The sequence below is a fragment of the Syzygium oleosum genome, unplaced genomic scaffold, assembly GCF_021117445.2.
Source record: "Syzygium oleosum isolate NSW1041296 unplaced genomic scaffold, Sole_v2.1 Sole_v2.11, whole genome shotgun sequence".
NCBI lineage: Eukaryota > Viridiplantae > Streptophyta > Magnoliopsida > Myrtales > Myrtaceae > Syzygium > Syzygium oleosum.
The window spans coordinates 1821570-1841139 of NW_026607495.1; the positions used below are offsets into that span (position 1 = coordinate 1821570).

At 41.4% G+C, this 19570-nt stretch overlaps 3 protein-coding genes across 3 annotated transcripts; 2 read left to right on the plus strand and 1 right to left on the minus strand.

The window, feature by feature from the left end:
* Nucleotides 1-1012: 1012 nt before the first annotated feature.
* Nucleotides 1013-8186, plus strand: LOC115688092 (leucine--tRNA ligase, chloroplastic/mitochondrial). The gene is made up of 21 exons (XM_056316084.1): nucleotides 1013-1503; nucleotides 1761-1905; nucleotides 2008-2064; nucleotides 2635-2754; nucleotides 2834-2938; nucleotides 3060-3283; nucleotides 3382-3448; nucleotides 3536-3690; nucleotides 3916-4180; nucleotides 4303-4497; nucleotides 4594-4673; nucleotides 4786-4848; nucleotides 4975-5056; nucleotides 5530-5607; nucleotides 5716-5817; nucleotides 5908-6080; nucleotides 6189-6366; nucleotides 6606-6683; nucleotides 6829-6960; nucleotides 7335-7644; nucleotides 7769-8186. Exons 1-20 carry the CDS (start codon nucleotides 1091-1093, stop codon nucleotides 7575-7577), a joined length of 2955 nt encoding a protein of 984 aa, XP_056172059.1. The 5' UTR covers nucleotides 1013-1090; the 3' UTR covers nucleotides 7578-7644; nucleotides 7769-8186.
* Nucleotides 8187-9942: 1756 nt separating this feature from the next.
* On the plus strand, nucleotides 9943-15385 carry LOC115688094 (glycosyltransferase BC10-like). Its single transcript, XM_030613836.2, has 11 exons — nucleotides 9943-10108; nucleotides 10204-10517; nucleotides 10632-10748; nucleotides 11186-11286; nucleotides 11965-12036; nucleotides 12152-12233; nucleotides 12726-12806; nucleotides 12893-12934; nucleotides 13847-13906; nucleotides 14126-14272; nucleotides 14753-15385. Exons 2-11 carry the CDS (start codon nucleotides 10221-10223, stop codon nucleotides 14930-14932), a joined length of 1179 nt encoding a protein of 392 aa, XP_030469696.1. The 5' UTR covers nucleotides 9943-10108; nucleotides 10204-10220; the 3' UTR covers nucleotides 14933-15385.
* Nucleotides 15386-15581: 196 nt separating this feature from the next.
* LOC115688095 (peroxidase 29-like) lies at nucleotides 15582-17816 on the minus strand. Its single transcript, XM_030613837.2, has 3 exons — nucleotides 17432-17816; nucleotides 16722-17073; nucleotides 15582-16157 (listed from the first exon to the last, which is right to left on the minus strand). Exons 1-3 carry the CDS (start codon nucleotides 17639-17641, stop codon nucleotides 15760-15762), a joined length of 960 nt encoding a protein of 319 aa, XP_030469697.2. The 5' UTR covers nucleotides 17642-17816; the 3' UTR covers nucleotides 15582-15759.
* Nucleotides 17817-19570: the final 1754 nt, after the last annotated feature.

Here is a 19570-nt window from a genome sequence, read left to right on the forward strand (position 1 = left end):
GCCAAGTTTATAAGATGGAGTAAGCCGGAAGTAGAACTCTCTCTATAAACAAACAAACAGGATCAGGAAAAGAGGGGGAAAAGAAGGAAGGACAAGTTAAAGAACCAAAACGAGAAGAAAACAGACCAATGTGCAGGATTTGATGGAGACAGACAAAAAAAAATGATGGTAAGTCAGCATTAGAGAAAAATATAGGGAAAATAACACATATAGTCCCAGAACTTTGGCCCCAATATGTAATGTGATCCCTGAATTTTAGCTAAATGTGCAATGTAGTCTATAAACTTTTAATTTGTTAAATGTGGTTCCTGAACTTTTGGTACATGTTTAAACTAATCTCTAGACTATATGAAAATGTTCAATGTTATCATTTCATTAATTTAATTTTAGGGACAACATTGAACATTTTCATATAATCCAGATACTAGGTTGAATATGTACCAGAAGTTCAGAGATTACATTGAAAAAATCAAAAGTTCAGGAACTACATTACACATTACTCAAAGTTCATGAATTATTTGTGTCATTATCCCAAAAACATATTTGATAAGATTAGAAGGCCTCAATTCTTGACTGAGGTAGGGCCCACTAGGGCCCATCAAGCCCGAAGCACATTTGGGCGGGCCTAGGCAAGCGTGTTCTCTCTCTCGAACCCGACTCCAACCATATAGACCCGGTCGGGTACGCCTAGACCCGTTCATCTAATCAAGAAAAACACGATATTTTCTCGTATCAAGGGTGAGCCTAAATGAGGACTTTTAGGTTCGATACACGGCCCAATCATTGACCGCGGTCTAAGCGGAGGAGACACCAAAAGGTCACTTCCATCTCTCCAATGGAAGCAATTTGTCCCTCGTCTGGTCGAGCGCAAAACAACCACAGCCCAAAAGCCCAGATGCCCGAAGCTGGAGCGAAGGCCTTGAAACGTGGGACGGTGGGAAGCAAACCCACGACGACAGATGAAAGAAAACACCGAGGCTTTTTACCCGCCATTAACGATTGGGTTTCCTGCGTTATCTTGATTCTTTCGTCCCATCCTCTCTCTCTCTCATCTCCTCTCCTCCGCTCTCAACACACTCCTTCAAGAAAGATGATTACAAGCTCTCAGCATTTGCACAGCCAGCTGCTTTGCCAGTCTCCTTATCAGCCTCTTTCTTTCTCCTCCTTCGCTCAGGGCCACAGACCAATCTTTCCCAGAAAGTTAGTCCCCAGACACGCCGTCAAGAACAGATTCTTGGGTATTCACTTCGACGGTACGACCTGCAGAGGGAATGCTTATGGTAGAGCAAGAATCAGGAGTCGGGTAAGTGGTGAATTGACCGAGGTTGAAGAGCAGCAGCAGAAGCAAGAGCAAGAGCCTTTGGTGAAAAGAGCATACCCTTTTCATGAGATTGAGCCGAAGTGGCAAGAATACTGGGAAAAGAACAAAACTTTCAGAACCCCAGATGAGATTGACACGTCTAAGCCCAAGTTCTATGTCCTCGACATGTTCCCTTATCCCAGGTTTCTCTCTCTAGTTTCTTGTCGTCATCGTTAGTGAGTAATTGTGATGTCAAAGTTGGTAGCTTCACTAGGCCAAGGATGGGAATTGGGAAGCATGATTCGATTGAGTGTCTTGAGCAACTGGGGTTGGTTGTGATCAGTTCAATAATTTTAGGTTTATCCATTCGGACTGAATTCATCCTTTTGCTTGGTTTTCATGTTGTGTTCTTGGAAGTGAGATATGTTTTTTTTTTGCTAATTGATTGTTTTCAATTCAGTGGAGCGGGATTACACGTTGGGCATCCCCTGGGATACACTGCCACTGATATTCTTGCTAGATTCAAGAGAATGCAAGGCTTCAATGTTTTGCACCCAATGGGATGGGATGCGTTTGGATTGCCTGCAGAGCAGTATGCGATTGAGGTTTTCTTTTCGATTTTGGCTTGGTGATTACGTGCATTTTTGAAAAATTCTGCTGCGGTTATGTAATGGTTTGTAACAGGACTTTGTTTATGTGTTTGGCAGACCGGAACCCATCCGAAAATGACAACTTTGAGGAACATTAACCGATTTCGCACCCAGGTGACCTACTTTCCTCGTTTAGTGTAGGGCATTATCATAAAGCTGCATTAGCTTGGTCTTGCTTTGAATTGTGTGGGAAAGAATCTGGGGTCTAGACTTGCCATTGAAATTTTTTTGTGACCTCTTTTCTCACTTGGAGACACTTTGTTTTGGCTTCTTGGTCACATGTACTAGTAAACTGCAAAGAGGGGTTTGATCATCTGAGAGGTGTGTTAGCTGTTTGATTGTGATTCATAGCTTAGAAAGTGGTTTGGATATTTCTAGGGTACTATTAGCGGTAGTCAGAAAAGCTAAAATAGCCTCAATCAATCCAAAAGAATATCCGAGAAGGACTCAACAAAGTAAAACCTTTTAAGGAGGTTCTTATGGAGCATCCAATTAATGAAAGTAAGAGCATTCACAGATGCTTCTTCATATATATACTCTGTTTACTTCTGATGCAGGAAAAAATTTTGTGGCTACTACTTTATGGTTTCATCATTGACACTGTTTAAAGCAGTTTCTAAGCTTCTGTTATGTGGCAAGCTATGGTCTTAAATTCGGGCACTTGCACTGTAATTGGAATTGCAGCTTAAATCACTGGGTTTCTCCTATGATTGGGATCGTGAAATTTGCACAGTAGAACCAGAATATTACAAGTGGACCCAATGGATTTTTCTTCAGCTTTTCAAGAGAGGATTGGCATATCAGGTACTTAAAACCACTTGCTTCTGTCTGAATATTCAGTATTTGTTTGAAATGTTCATTGTCCAAGTGTTTACTTGTTCAGGCTGAAGTGCCAGTAAATTGGTGCCCTGCTCTTGGTACTGTATTGGCTAATGAGGAGGTGATAGATGGTGTGAGTGAGCGTGGCAGCCATCCAGTTATAAGAAAGGTAAACAATGATATACTGGGATATAGGAAACAATAAGACCTTTTTAAGCTTGGTTACAATCTTGATTTCATCATTTTGAATGGTTTCATAATTTTACAGTGTCATTGTTTATTACAAGCAGCCAATGCGGCAATGGATGCTCAAGATTACTGAATATGCTGACCGTCTTCTTGAAGATCTAGATGACCTCGATTGGCCTGAAAGCGTCAAAGAAATGCAAAGAAATTGGATAGGGAGATCAGAAGGTGCTGAATTAAAGTTCCGTGTTGTTGATGGTGATAAAATGGAAAGAAATCTAGAGCTAACTGTTTTCACTACCAGGCCTGACACAATCTTTGGAGTAACGTAAAACTTCTTCTTCCTCATATTAGCTGCACAGGAACCCTTCCATACCGAATTTGGTTGGATTATTGCATGCATTCATCCATGCCTTTTTCTTTCAGGTACTTAGTTGTTGCACCTGAGCATCCTTTGTTGTCGGCATTTGTCTCTGAAGCCCAATGTGGTGATGTATGTTCATTGTCTTCTTATTTTGAATTCGTATTTGTTTCTTTTTAATGGTAAGCAGACTTTTAACTTTGTATTCTGCTGCAATAGGTGGAGGAATACAAGGACATAGCATCGAGAAAGAGTGACCTCGAGAGAACTGAGCTCCAGAAGGAAAAATTTGGTGTCTTTAGTGGTCGCTTCGCCGTCAACCCAGCTAATGGTGAAGCAATCCCTATATGGGTTGCGGATTATGTATTGGGGAGGTATGTATCGCTAGCTGATTGTATAATTTCACCTCTTTGAAAGATTTAGAGTAAGTCTCATTGCCAAAGTAAAACATTGGAAGCATTTTCTTAGCAAATGGTCTCTATGACTTTTATTCCCCGTTACTTCTCGTCCACATGTTTTCTTGTATTTTCAAGTTGGTTCTCTTTCCAGATAGCACATCATAAAATATGTGCATCACCTACACTTTCTGCTCCTGGCAGTTATGGTACAGGAGCGATAATGGCTGTACCAGCACATGACACGCGGGATCACGAGTTTGCTCTAAAGTATGACATCCCCATTCATTGGGTAGTGACTCCTGATGGGGAAAGCAGCCCTGATTCCAAGGTGGCTTACTCTGGTGAAGGGATAATTATTAATTCCTCGGACTCGACGTCTAGGCTTGACATCAATGGTTTGCTGAGCGGCGAAGCTGCTTCCAGAGTCACTGAATGGGCTGAGAAGACTGGCAATGGGAAGAAGAAGGTTCAATGTTCTCTTTATTTAATACATTTTCCATGTGATTAAAAGGGTTGGGCTAGGGGTGGTTCAAATTCACAGTGAAATGATTGGAGTACCTGTATTTGCTTAAAATTTTAACTTTACAGGTGAACTACAAGTTGCGGGATTGGCTCTTTGCTAGACAACGGTACTGGGGGGAACCTATACCCATCATTTTCTTTGATGAAACCGGTGAGAGTGTCCCACTCAGCGAAACAGACCTGCCTCTTTTGCTTCCTGAGTTAGATGACTTTACACCCACGGGGACGGGGAAACCACCATTGTCGAAGGCAGAGGCGTGGGTATGTTTTCTGTCACCTAGTCCACTTATTTCGCTTATGAAACATTTTTTTCCAGCTTCTTCTGCTAGGGTTCTGCTGAATTTAGTTTCTTGTTAGGTTCGAACCTTGGATCAATCATCCAGAAAAATTGGTAGAAGAGAAACAAGCACCATGCCACAGTGGGCTGGTTCTTGCTGGTAATGATTTTGGTGTGGTCTGCAGCAACTTTTTGAACTTGTAAAGTACAGGTATTAAATGGTCTTAAAAAGGGTTTGGGATTTGACTTTGTGCATTTCCGTCTTCAACCAGGTATTATCTGAGATTTATGGATCCCAAAAATTCCAAAGAATTAGTCTCTAAGGAGAAAGAAAAGTAAGATCAACCTCTAAACTTCATATTCTTCCACCAGTTTAATATTCTTTGATTGGTCTAATGCAGTGATCATGCATCTTATGTTTGCTTTACCATGTTAAATTTCATATTATTAGCTTGTCTCAGGTACTGGAGCCCAGTTGATGTGTATGTCGGTGGTGCTGAACATGCTGTACTCCATTTACTTTATTCTAGGTTCTGGCACAAGGTTTGTGATTTGGACTTCTCTTGCCTTTGTCTCTGGCTTAGGTTGTCTCATGCTAACTAACTAACAAACGGAAGAAACGATGGGTAAGAGACAGGATTATACCAAAAACATGTGCTTATGTGGTTACGCCTTTTAGTATCCCAAATTACCTTGACCCAAAGCGTTGTATCATGATTGTCAGTTGTTCTTTTTTATAGGAAGTGGTTCTTAGGGCAGTCTTGGGCTTTATACAGAGAGCATAAGATGAAAGTTTAGAGATCAAAACTAAAGATATCTGGAATTGAGTGGGTCTTATTAGCTTAGATCTACATGGGTCCAAGCTCTCTTGGGTAGTTGTGCTGGTTAAAGTTGGTATGGAAGGGCTTTTAGGCTGTGGAACATGTGCACTATTATTAGGCAGAGTGTGGCTGCCTGTGGTGTCATGCTGATGTTATTTAATTCAGTCTCATACTTATCTGCTGGATATGTTTTAGGTTCTATACGATATTGGTATTGTTTCCACGAAAGAGCCTTTCAAGTGTGTTATAAACCAGGGAATCATTCTTGGCGAGGTAAGTAATAATTGTTTGTCCATATTTTCTTCCATCAATGCATTCTATCCCGCGCCTGAGTAGTTGAAGGGGCCAAGTTGCATAATCGTTAAATGGCGTGTGTGGCAGGTTCAATATACAGCATACAGAGATGCTGATGGAAATTATGTATCTGCAGAAGCTGCAGATTCATTGGGTGAATATACTCAAGAAGTAGTAACTGAAGAAAAAGTAAGTTACTTTCATGCATCAACTTTGGCGTTTCAGGTAGAAATCACAACATTATCTTGTGCATTAAGCATTACCACCTCCTTTGCTTAGGTCACAAAATCTGGGGAATTTTTCATACTGAAGGACAATCCTAATGTTCGTCTAACAGCACGTGCTTACAAAATGAGTAAGAGCAGGGGAAATGTTGTCAATCCCGATGATGTTGTTTTTGAGTATGGTGCGGATTCTCTTCGCTTGTACGAGATGTTCATGGGACCGTTTAGGTATTCATATACCATCAGTTTTCTGTTTCCCACCTAGATCATATTATCTAGGCTCTTACTATCATTATGAGCCGTTCTCAAGTTTCTACTGTTTCCTTTGGCTTCCAGAGACTCAAAAACTTGGACCACCAGTGGGATTGAGGGTGTTCATCGGTTTCTGGCGAGATCGTGGAGGCTGCTTATCGGTTCACCATCACCTAGTGGTACATTTAAGGGGGGAACGGTGGCAACCGATGTAGAACCGAGTCTGGAACAGCTTCGTTCTCTTCATAAATGTATTGCTAAGGTCTTACTTCTGTTGCATCATCTGTCGTTTCTTTAGAATGCCGTATTGGTTTCTGGTTTGTTAGCCATGTTCTTGCTAATTCACACGTGAATATGGTTTTGGAATGACAAATAGATTACTAGAAGTGGTTAAATTTCTTTACGAGGACCTGTGGGAATTTGACCACGGCATGGACATGTAAATGATGACACAGCATAAGAATGATGGAGCTGTCAGTTTAAGTTCTCTACCATTTACAGGTGACAGAGGAGATAGAAGGGACACGGTTCAACACTGGAATTTCTGCAATGATGGAGTTCATTAATGCTGCTTATAAGGTTGTTTTTCTTCTGTTGAATGAAATGCCCTTAGTATCTTATTAATGTTGCTCTATTTACTTAGTCCTTTTTCTCAGCTTTGTCTAGTATAGCATTTATTCTTTGTGAGATCAGTGCTCTATTTTCTTTTTTCTCTTTCATTCAGTGGGATAAACTGCCAAGGTCAGTCGCAGAAGCATTTGTTTTGTTGCTTGCTCCATATGCTCCTCATATGGCGGAGGAGCTTTGGTCCCGCCTAGGGCACTCAAATTCATTGGCGTATGAAACTTTTCCAAAGGTATGCATTGTTTTTTTTTTTTTGTGGCTCTTTCTTATCCCGCATGCTTGTGATTGCTTTATGCTCTGCCGTCTACAAAGTGCGAGATGACAATACTCAGAAGTCAGATTCTGCTAATATCGAGCCTATCAACTTATTTAACGAGTCCTCTTCATTTTTCCCCCCTTTTTTTTTCGCTTAAATAGATCTCACAACATGTAAATTCCATAATTCTTATATGGTAGTGAGAGCCCTGAGTAGACTAGGCGGAATTAAGATGTAAAGTAATTATAGATGAGCATATCTCTGACTGACTTCTCTTGTGTTCTCTTCATGATCCCACATGGATATTTGGGCTCAATTACTCATTTCCTAGTTCTGATTTTGAATGGCAGGCTAATCCCGATTACTTGAAGGAGCCGACTATAATGCTACCAGTTCAGATCAACGGCAAGATGAGGGGTACTATCCAGGTCGAAGAAGGGTGCTCTGAGGAGGATGCTTTCAGATTAGCTTCGAAAGACGAGAAACTTTCCAAGTATCTGGATGGAAAGTCCATCAAGAAAAGGATCTTTGTCCCTGGCAAGATCCTAAATGTCATCTTGGACCGCCAAAATGTTAAGGTCGGAGCTCAATAGTCACTTTTGACTGCGCATTATGGAGTTGGTCCCCGGTTACCTCGCGCCAATAGATGTAAATGACAAGGTGTGTTTTGCACCTAAAGTTGGTCATTTTCCAGTGTCAGGAGAGAGTCACGTTCCATTAAAAAGACTCAAGTTTTATCTTGAACTTTCTGTTGTGCTGATAAACCTAACTCTTAATATTCCAGATTCTTTCGTAAGACCGAACAATGAAGAAGAAGATATAGACCAGTTATGATCAGCTAAGTCGCCGTCAACATATATTATCTCACAGAGTGGTTCCCGTGCTATTACTTCATCACAAAAAAAGAGGCATTGCATTGTGTTGTGGTAGGTGTTTAACTTGGGAATGCAGACACGTAGCCGTCAGTCTTGATTCCAATGTTTAAATCCAGAAAGTGGGAATGCACTCCTCAGCGATGAGAAGTAAGATGTTTGCAGATTAGGTGAAGCAAAGACCGTTATCTCCTGTATTGTATCCTTCAGTCTGTGAGATGCTGCCATCAGGTGGTTGGGATGTATCTACTGTATATTCTACTGAATTGACAGTTTGTATGAAGTGCTTAGCTTATCCAGCAGAATTCTCTCCTTCAGCAGTTAACTCCATATCTGTGCTTTGTCTCTTAATCACCTGCTGTTTCTATCTTAATGCATCATCATCTGGCAACGTCAGATTTTGTGCGGTAAGCATGCTGTGTATAGGAATACAGATGGGGGTCGCTGGTTCACTCAAAGTTCTTGACCTTCCAAAGGGTCTTGTCCTGAGCAGCAATTAGGTGGTGACAGAGAGAGATGGAGATGGAGATGGAGATGGAGATGGTCAAAGATCTGGAGGTGATTTGATCTCCAAGAAAGGCAAAAAAATCAAAGACAGCAGTAGGGTTGACCACTCACCAGACGCTCTCCTGCATCATTTCCTTTCTGATTCCCAAATCAAATTCCACAAGAAAGACACCAACTTTCAAACTTTGAGGTCACACCTTCTCGACATTGATGCTTTTCCCACTTTCTGTTAAGGAACACCCCCATGTTTGAGCCTCACCTACTTGTTGGCATGTCCCTTTGTCATGCTTGGACGGTGCCGTCTAGTCATTATTTTACCACCCCGAATAAGCAAAGAGAGAGAGAGAGAGTGACACGTGTAGAAGGAATGGCAACTTTTGTAGACAATTTTGTACGTTCCGAAAGCCTCCATGATTATATACAGAAATAATGTCACAGATGATACTTAAACTTTGATTCAATATATAATGTGATCTTTGATTTTTAATTCTGTTCAATGTGGTTTCTAAACTTTACCCTAATAATAGGCAATATGGTCCATGAACTTTTAATTTATTCATTATAGTTCTTGAATTTTTGGTACATCTTCAATTTAATCTCTAAATTATATGCAAATGTTCAATATTATTATTCAATCAATTCAATTTTAGAGACTAAATTGAACATGCACTAAAATATTTGGGAGTATATTGAACAAATTAAAAGTTTAAGTACTACATTGAATAAACTAAAAGTTTATGGACCACATTGCACATTAAACTAAAGTTTAAAAACCGTTCGTGCAATTTTCCCTTATATATATTATTACTAAAAAAAAGCGCACAAAATGAAAGTCACGGTCCTTGTGGTACAAAGAAAGTTGACAATTGAAAACTCTTGCAATGCTTGTCTTATTATGAAAAGCTAATTCCACCAAAAAATTCAAATCGGTACACCCATACCACATCGTCACAAAAAAACCTAAACCGATATATTTATACCACATTGACCTTAAATCGTGGTCAGTCCAGGAATTATTAGGGGTAAAAGTGGCGCAAACGCACCAATTTGGGATTTTTCATTTCATGCAAAAATTAAATGTGGGGAGAGTACATCGGTTTGGTCAAAATGTGGTACCAGCGTGCTGGTTCGGTAGTTGTTATGACACAAAAATTAGTTTACGGTACACGTGGCACGGGTCATATCAATTTGGAATCATTTTTAGGCGGTAATAGCTCCGTTAGGAATTGCGTGATTGCTGATAACCGAAAAGGAATTATGGGATACGCCACCAAAGAAACCGTCCGACACTGCACACGCACGTACGAGGGAAGGAAGAAAAGAAGGAGAAAGAAATAATTAATTAAAGATTAGACCGTGTTTAAGGTTGCTTATGTCTCCCCCCCTAGAATGTTTAATGTTATATTAAATAACTAATATTTCGCAGAGAATGTATAAATTTCTTTTTTTATTTTTATTTTTTTGGTCTAGATTTTTATTTATTTATTGAAAAGTAGAAGGTTTTTCTTTCCCTCAATCCGCGGCGTCGTTTTTGTGGTCCCGACCCGCGTCGTCGTCTTCTTCTTCTTCTTCTTGAAAAACGCTCCCCCCCTACGCGACTGCACGTAGCTTTCCGAACTCGCGCAAGACGACGACGGCGACGAAGGCGACGGCGACGCGACCGAGGCTTCTTCCAGCTCCGCCGCGAGGTTCCCCTTCGAAGCTTCAAATGCTCTCCTCCCTCCTCCGGCTCTCCGCAATCAAATGTAATCTCTCTCTCTCTCTCTCTCTCTAACTCTCTCTTTCTCTCTCTTCTGCGCGCGTGCGCGTGCGGTGGTATTCACGTCGTCGCTGCTTGCAGGAAGGACGGCGGCGGCGATGAAGAAGTCCGCGCAAGCTCCGACCCGGCGCGTGCTCTGGCTCGGCTGGAAGCTCGTCGTCCTCCTCTCGATCTCCCTCTGCCTCCTCGGCCTCTTCCGGCTCCACCACCGGCCTAAGCTTCCTTCCTCCTCCTCCTCCTCGTCGTCTCAGCATCTCGATGTGTACCGCTCGCGATCGCGCTCCCTCCGCGGCGGCGGCGGCGGCGGCGGCTTCGTCGGCAATCCCAAGCTCGCCTTCCTCTACCTCGCTCGCCGCGATATCCCGCTCGATTTCCTCTGGGGAAGCTTCTTCGAGGTTTCCGGAATGATCTCTTTCGTGCTCTTGTGACGGGATTTCTCGGTCCCTTTATCTGTGCGGCCTAGGAACCGACGAGTTCTCTTCTGTTGTTGTGTGTTTTTTCTGCCGCAGAGTGCTGACGTGGCGAATTTCTCGATATACGTACACTCGGAGCCGGGGTTCGTGTTCGACGAATCGACGACGAGGTCGCGTTTCTTCTACGGTCGCCAGTTGAGCGATAGCATTCAGGTGTGATTCATGGAATTCAGAGGGAAATGCGTGATTTTCGGTTGTTTCTCGATCAGTTTATCTTCGCTGAGGTTGAATCTATAGTTCGTTTGATGGGATTTTCGTCGTCGCAATGAAAAAGTCCTTATTTTTTAACTGTCCATCTTGTTGCCGAGACGAGAAGAATGGAACAAAATCGAATGGGAGTGTCTGCCGCGTCAATGAAACTATGTTTACTGGGCTTGTAAATGATGTCAACTATGTTTACACAGCTGAAGTTGTACAAAGGAACACAACTGCAGCACCGGCCTTCCTTATTTTGATGTTTTTAGCCGCTAGGTGGATCTACAATAGGCCAATTCTTGAACCCAACAAGCTGTTGTCCTCCTTTGTTACTGTTGGTGACTCGTCCGCCATGATAAGTTGAATCTTTTTTTGAATGTCATGCAATTTAACAGGTGGAATGGGGAGAGTCAAGCATGATCAAAGCAGAGAGATTGTTGTTTGCTGCAGCACTCGAGGATCCAGCAAATCAAAGATTTGTTCTCCTTTCCGATAGGTTGATGTCCTTTGTATTTGCATAAATTTATTTTTATCTCATGTGCATTGTAAGCTTAGAGTTTCTTCTGCATTAAGGACAAGTAACTTCGAATTTGATCCTTCTCTTTTTGGGTGAGCAAACAATCATTTTCTTGAAGCAGCAGCATTTAGCGGTATGCTGTCTCTGCTACAAGCAACACGGTTACTAAATAAATAAATGCCTATTCAATGAAGAGGTCAAACTAATCCCATTGTGCCATTTTCTTCTGAGGATAAGTAACTGTCCTTCTATGTTTCTAATAAGCATCTAATTTTAAACTTGAATTTCCAGAAAGCATCCTTCTATTTCCAAATTTCCACATATCGTTAATGAGTTTCAATCCAAGCCATTCTAGCTGCTGCTTATTAATGGTTTGCTCCTTTGATGTAATTTTGAATTTGATCTGTTCCAATATGATCAGAGAGTTTTAGCTTTCAGTTTGTTATCTATTTGTACTAAAATGTGGGCGTAAGGTTGTCATTGCTAGATATCCTTTGGTCTTTCTTTCTTTTATAGAAAGACATGTGCTTAGTGTTGATCTATACAGTGGCTTGAACTGGTTCTTCAAGGTCGTTATCAAGTCAAATAGGATTCTTTTGTCCATTTTTTCACAAAACTTGATCATATTATGAAGTTTCTCTTTTGCTGGTGCTGCAGTTGTGTTCCTTTGTACAACTTCAGCTACATATACAGCTATCTAATGGCTTCTTCGAGGAGTTTTGTGGACAGGTAGATGGAGGCCTTTGATAGTTGAGGTGCTTAGCATTGTTTCTGTGTATGGTGATTTCATGCTTTGATTGATACATTGCATCCGTCAATTGATGCATTTCCTTACAATTTGTAGCTTTCTTGATGCAAAGGAAGGCCGGTACAACCTTAAAATGTTTCCAGTTATTCTAAAAGAGAGATGGCGAAAAGGGTCACAGGTTTCTGTCTTATTCTTTTGTCTTCTGTCCCCGAAAGATGTATCAGCTGATGTTTCAATGAGAATTTGTTGTAGCTATTGCATGCCCCAGATAAATTAGACTTACCTCTGTTCACATCTATTCTGAAATTTTTTGTTATTTGTAATATGGAAACATAGATAAGTAAATGGGGCTTCCATCTACACGCCAAAGCTTTCATTGATGTATGTTTTTTCTTTTAAACCTACATGCTGGAGCTTTTGTTGTGTCGATGTTTTCTCTAAATTTATCATGTTATTCAGAGCGATCATTGTGTTTCGTATTTCCGGGCCACCTGGATCACCCTCTCTTTGGTCTGCAAATTGCACCTTGATTTTCCATGTTCCATTTGTGTTTGTTTTTTTGTGATTGTGATGATGATGCGTCCATTGAGCTGATATTTTGTGCTGATGGAGATCAGTATTTTCCGTGGCCTTCGTTGTATTAATGTTCTTATTGCTACTATGATTGCAGTGGATTGCCTTAGTTCGTAGGCATGCAGAAGTGGTTGTAGATGATGAGGTTGTTTATCCAGCATTCAAGAAATTTTGCAAGGTAGATGATGTAACACGTAATTTGTTTACGCGCGCTCTTATGAAGTTTTCTGCTTCTTACTCGGTCTACTACTGCTTGCCCACCAGCGAAGACCACCTGTAGATGCCAGTAAAGGAAAGCTGAACACTGTGAGTGACTTTTGAGTCTTTTGACCCCTCATACAGATAATATCAATTTCCGTACTTTCTGACATGTTATGATGTAATGTGAAATTTTCAATCTTTTGATTGCTTGGTTTGTTATTGAGATCCCTCCCTGCCCCCAACCCTCGCCATGTTGACAATTGGATGACATAATTTTTTCCCAGCTGTCACACTGATTAAATGCTAAAGGTTCGCATGATCAACCAACTGCGGGTGTTGTCCTGATAACTGTCAGTATTCTTTAAGACACAGAAATGTTGCTGCTTTCATTGTTTAGAGGCTTAACTTTTCTGTGCATTTTTTTTTTATTACCCTTTCGAAACTGGGACTTTTGTTCTGTAGGCTTAACTCTTCTCATGTTCCACTTTTTTAAGAATTCCAAGTTTGGGAATTATGAATACATTTGATATATGTTTGAAGCCTTGAGTTTTCTGAAGCTGCGCCCCCTAGTATTTGTCTGGATTGCTTTCTCTGTGCATAGCCAGTTTCAATTTAACATTAGGATCATATTCTAAATGCCAAATTACGTATCACAGGGAATCGTGAAATGTTTAAAATTATTAATCTACAAACCAGTGTGAGTTCTTAAAGGAACTGGCAATTCTCACACACAAATCCCACAGGAAAAGTGGTTGCTATCGATTGGATACTTCATACTGTTCATGCTGTCTAATAGCATATAGCTGGAAGTGTTCGAAAGTTTTCAATGTTTGAAGGATCTAAATATGGCTAAATAAGTGATTTCAATGTTTCATGAGACCTCATGAAGTTGATGCGTGATGTTCACAATTGCTTCTAAAAGGGACATCTGTAGGTTACGAAGCCATTCATGGATTGTTTAAAATGGTCAGATTGATCTGCTAGTTATTCTAATATGAGATCTATTGCCAACTGCAGAAACTTCAGAAGCAGCACAACTGTATTCCAGATGAACATTATGTGCAGACGTTACTTGCAGTAAGAAACATATTCATCATTACTCACTCGCCTTCTTTTGTGTTTACATCCCATTAATGCTACATGGGTCATTTTAAGCATCTTATACCTGGCCGACCTCTACTTCAATTGTTGCTAATAGACAACGCTTACTTTTTTAAAGCTCACATTGCAAATACCTTTTTACTGGACTCTGATACCACGTGGCTCATAAGTCTTTTACCGTGTATGTTCTGCTAGTTGAATGAGCTTGAAACTGAACTTGAACGAAGAACGGTAACATATACCTCATGGAACCAGTCGGCTACAAAGATGGATACTAAAGGTTGGCATCCTGTTACATTTGATTATGCAAACGCCAGTCCGCGACAAATCCAGGGAATAAAGGTCGGTCCTGAGCACATTTCCCATTTAGTTTTCATCCTCTGAAAATGAAGGTGCTTTCTCTAAGATTAAGTTGATGACAGGCTGAGAAAATTATGTTTCTCTTTGTTCTACAGCAAATCTGGCTTAGTGCTTTAGTTGCCAACTTTTGCTGCTTAAACTTTTTGTTTATTTCTTTGGTCGACTTCCCTGCAGCAGAAATTGTAGTTTTTTGCGAAGCAAATAACAAAGTGATAAATTTGTTAACTTCATAAGCTTCCGCTTAATTTGATTGCTACTACATAGGTATTTGGGTAACTAATTCTAAAGAATAAAGAAAACCTCCCGTGAACCAACAAATCTCTTGGTTTAACTTCTTAACCCTTTTGGTCCTTTCAATTAAAACTGCGTATGGTACTTATTTGCGTTCTTCCACCTAATTTCCTGTTCTTTTTCATTTATATCTTATTCTCTAATCCATTGCTTTTATCATCGATTTTTCAGAAAATCAATCATGTGTATTATGAGACCGAGTTTCGGACAGAGTGGTGCCGTGCAAATTCGTCATCTGTTCCGTGCTTTTTGTTTGCGAGGAAGTTTTCACGAGGAGCAGCCATGCGCCTTTTGAGTGAGGGGGTGGTCGGTCGGTTTGATGCTTCCTTCTTGTTAGATTCAACCCCTTGATCGGCTACACTAGTTATTTTCAAAGGCTCTGGGATACCCTAACAAGTAACAACTGACTACTTCAAGACAATTTGGAGAGGAAGTGGAGCATCCTGCTAAAAGTTATGCAGATAAGCCGCGAGGTAATATAGTTGGACGATAGCATTACATTATTAACCACCAAAATTTTGTGACAGCGGCGATAACTCGTGGATATCGAGAAAACGACACGAGAATCACGGAATTTGAGTTCACACACACACACACCTTTCTTATTTTTATATTTTCCCCCCGACAGTTCATTATTCAAGTTCTCAACCTTATGTCTGTTGGTTCTGCTAAGGGTCTATATTATGTACTATTCTTTCTCAGGGTTACTACTTGTACAATTTAGGCTGTCATTGAAATTTTCTGAAAAGTATGACCAACAAAATTCTGAATTCTCTGAATGCATTCTATGATAATTTCCTTCTATATAGTGATATAGTGTCGTTAATACCTTTTAAATAAGCTATCTGTGCTTCCACACAGGTTCATAGTACACCATGACGAGGTCATTTTGGCAGTTGCAGACTAGGATGTCTAAATTTTCATAGCACGAGTTATGGCTGAGGTAGCCGACTACTAAATGGGTAGGGTACATTGCAAGCGAAGCACTCGGTGGCCGTAGTTGTGAAGAAGCAATCGCATGTGACTTCATTTATAGCCTCTTGACTTTATTACATCACACGCGACCAGCAGTAATGCTAAGAATCACCCTCCGGTATTCACACATACAATAATTTTGTGATAAATATAAGTCGTTAACTGTGGTAAGAAATGGAAATGCTTCGGTTCTGTGTGCACGCTTAGTTCGCCCGACTGCAATGTTTCCGCACTTCGCCCTTCATCTTGCCAAGAACGTTGGTCGAAGAGAGCTTGACGAACGCCGAGGAAAATGCGCGAAAGAAGTAGTCTAGATCGATGGCGAATTGCCTGACCATATCAGAAGTGCGGGGATCTGTCGAGATGCTTGAGTCAATGAGAAACAAGCCCTTGCCCAACAGTAGGTCCCTGTAGTACTGGTTATCGAATATTGTCGGGGTTATGTCGTTGGATACGGTCGTGAGATTTGTCAGGGGAACTGAGGTCGGGCATTGTAGTCTGAGCTGAGCTTCGAACACCGGGTTCATTTGATCGTCGGGTTTCAGGTTGTGCAATCTGTCGACGATGTTCAGGCAGTGTCCGGTGCCTAGCGTATGAGCACCTGCAAAGAGCGGTTCACATTGAGCTCACAATAACATGGAATACTTCGGATCACATCAGGGCTCGATTGAGAAGCTTCGGCTGTTCGTACGGATCGCTGCAAGTCCTGCAGGATTCTTAACTTCCGTTTTTCATGTTGTCGTGAGAGGATTCGCTCTCATAAAATGGTTAATAGCAGCTTGAATTCATGTCACAAACACAAAAGGGTCGGTCAATCTTCGATGTGCAAACTACTATCTACATACACCCAATATGCGAGTTTTACTTCTATGGGACTTCCTCATATGCTATTGTATAAATCCTAGCACATGAAAATATGCCTGATAATAGGCAGACTTGTAGAATGAAGTAGAAATGGTCCTGGGAACAGGTATGCTGGTATCACATGAGCTAACGCGAAAACCGTACCCCGACACCGGGCTAGCCGAGATCGCAAGAATCTCCTTTTAAAGTGTCTATTAGCTTAGCCTATCCACATATAGATGCATTAATGCCACTCATTAGGACAAGTTCTACTTAGGTGTCTAGTCGATCGCTATCAAGATTGATGACATGTGATGCTTACCCACGATCGCGACCGATTCCTCGAGATTCAACCCTTTGGCCATGAAGGTCTGAAGGAATGCATCGACAGAAATACTTGGAGAAGGGAGATGGGCATCGGCTTGCTGGTGATTGCTAGCTCTCGAGTCTTTCCTTCCAAGAGGAATGGCAATGTGTGGTCCTCCACTCAGAGCCACCGATTCCCTTGCAGCTAATGCGATTATGTCTGCACAAGAGACCTGGCCCGGGCATTCAGCTTCCAACGCCGCCTTGACGTGCTCGATCGCTTCGAGTTTCCTGATGCCGAAGTTCCTCGACGATTTCATCTCCGACTTCAAGCCGATCGGGTCGAGAAGTATCGAAGCGTCGCATCCCTCATTAGAGGAGAAGCATCGTTATCGTGGAGTTATGGAAGAAAGCGACAAACTCGAGATATTATCAGATTAAACGAAGGATAACAAGCTCTCAGTATCACCCCAGATAAAAAAAAAAAAAAGAACTCTTAATACAATGCCAACTAGTAAACCATGTATTCAACAGTGTTCTACAATAACTTTTAACATTCTGACAATGTAAGTTGTACATAAGGGATACATACACTCTTAGCCTACATGCATTTATGTACATCTCTCTCTCTCTCTCTCTCTCTCTTTCAGCATACACAGACACAACATGACAACATGCATAATCAAGAAAATGAGGAGTGGTTAATGTACATGAAGTGATGATTACCTGAACTTGGCAGTCATGGAACATGAGCCTGAGACAGGCAGCGGGTGCAGTTGCATCCAAGAAAGCAAAGCTCAGCATCTCCCTCCTGACAATGTCTTCAGCATTAGGACAGGTCGTTCTGTAGTAATCATAAGCCAGTTGACCATCGCTCACCCCAACCCACACAACCATCAATAATGCTGCTATTGCCATGCACTGAGACCTCCCCATCTCTCTCACTCTCTCTCTCTCTCTCTCCAACCTATGAATTATATAGGGGAACGACGGTGAATTACGGTTGCAGGAAATAAATGAAGATGAGGATTTAAAAAGAGAGGGAGATCATATTATTAATGGGGTTGACGAGGCACAAGTGAGAGGGAAGAGTTGGCACTGGGACAAGAAAATCTCATCATCTGGTCCACAGTGTCCCCAACTAGAGGGGGGTGTAAAACACATTATAAAACGAATCTAGCTTCATTCATGATGCAAATGGTTCTGCTCTGTGTGAACTTCCCTAGATCTTAACAGTCTGATAGCAACGGGTTGATCGAAAATACGCATGCTCCATGTGAACGACGTTTCTTGATCGCCATCGTCACGATCTTCTGCTAACATGTTCCTCTCTTCCTTTGTGAAATTAACAGTCGAGGATGGTTTCTGTGGTTGAGAGTACGTGGGGTCTGAAGTAGGAGTTAATGCACACCCATGGTGTTTATTCCCATTACTAGGCATGCACTATAATTTCGTGACCGCCTTATCGTTCACCTCTAGTAGCAGAGTTACCATTGTTGGCCACCGATGCAGAAAGCTCGCTGTGATCTCCACCAGTACATGCTTCTATCACTCTTAAAACTTTGATTTACTTCAAGTTGGATTCATGTTCTGAGGCTTAGCAGTTACGCTTTCGTGTTCGAAAATCTCAATGCGCCCCCTTCTTTGCCTCCCCACCTATTCAATTTCACACTACAATCTTGGGCCTCATCTCTTCCTACGACAAGGGCGAGCATTAGAGCATTCATTTACTTGACCGTGTCCGCATGCAACGACAATTTTTAGAATAATTGTCAGTGATCTCACAAAATTTTGCAAAAAAGTTAATACGAATTGTGATTTTACCAACCCACCCATGGGTAGCTCAGTTGATTAGGGCGTACTTGGGATTGTGTGGTTAGGCGCACTGGTCCCAGGTTCGATTCCCCAGCTGAGCACTTGTGATTTAAGTGGGGAGCCATGGCGGTGGGTTGCTGTGCTAGTCTCCCCCGAAGAATAGTCGAGGTGCGCGCAAGCTGGCACGGACACCTCGATTACAAAAAAAAAAATTGTGATTTTACCAAGTGGTGGAGTATGCCATGGTTCAGCATCTATGCACCATGAGTCACGTCACGGGCCACATAGACTATTTACTCTATTTCATATAGTCATTTGACTAGAATTATTATTCCTTTTAATACGGAAAATTCTCACTATAACTTCGTTGTTTCAACTTACTTTTCAAATCACTAGCTAGACGCCATGGTTCAAGTCGCTTTTGAATTCGTTGGCACGCGATACTAATATCGCAAGCTAAAGCTATTGAGATTATGCAGAAATTTACATTTAGCTAGTAATCTTCAACTCATGCCCAAAACTGATAGTAGAAATCGAGAGTTTAATTCGTACGACCTTCTCGCGATCAGTCACATAAGCGATGAGAGGACCTAAAACAAGTTGCGTGATAGGGAAATTGGACCTCACACCATGCCATTGCTTGGTATAAATGGTAACAATGCATTTCAGCTTCAGTTGCTAACACATGTTTGAGTACTAGATTTACTTTAGAAAGGTTGAATGCTTTCCAAATCATGTAAGCAAGACCGATTAAGCAAAGCTCAATTGCCCCTTTGGCCAATTCAGAGTCCCTGACTTTAATTTTTTTTTTCGAGTGTTTCGCATGCCAATAATTCAAGATGGCACACGAAATTTATATATTTATATACATGGGTCGGCATTGGTCTATGTGGGTTTGGGTCGTACTTAAATGGCTGTTTCAATGGGGTCGGTCAGCACATTAAGAAGTCCTTCAAGATGGATGATGATATACCCCACGTTTGTGCAAACGTCCTGTCGCTCTCTACTTTTAATTTTTGGTCAAAACAAATTTGCAATCATTACCAAAAC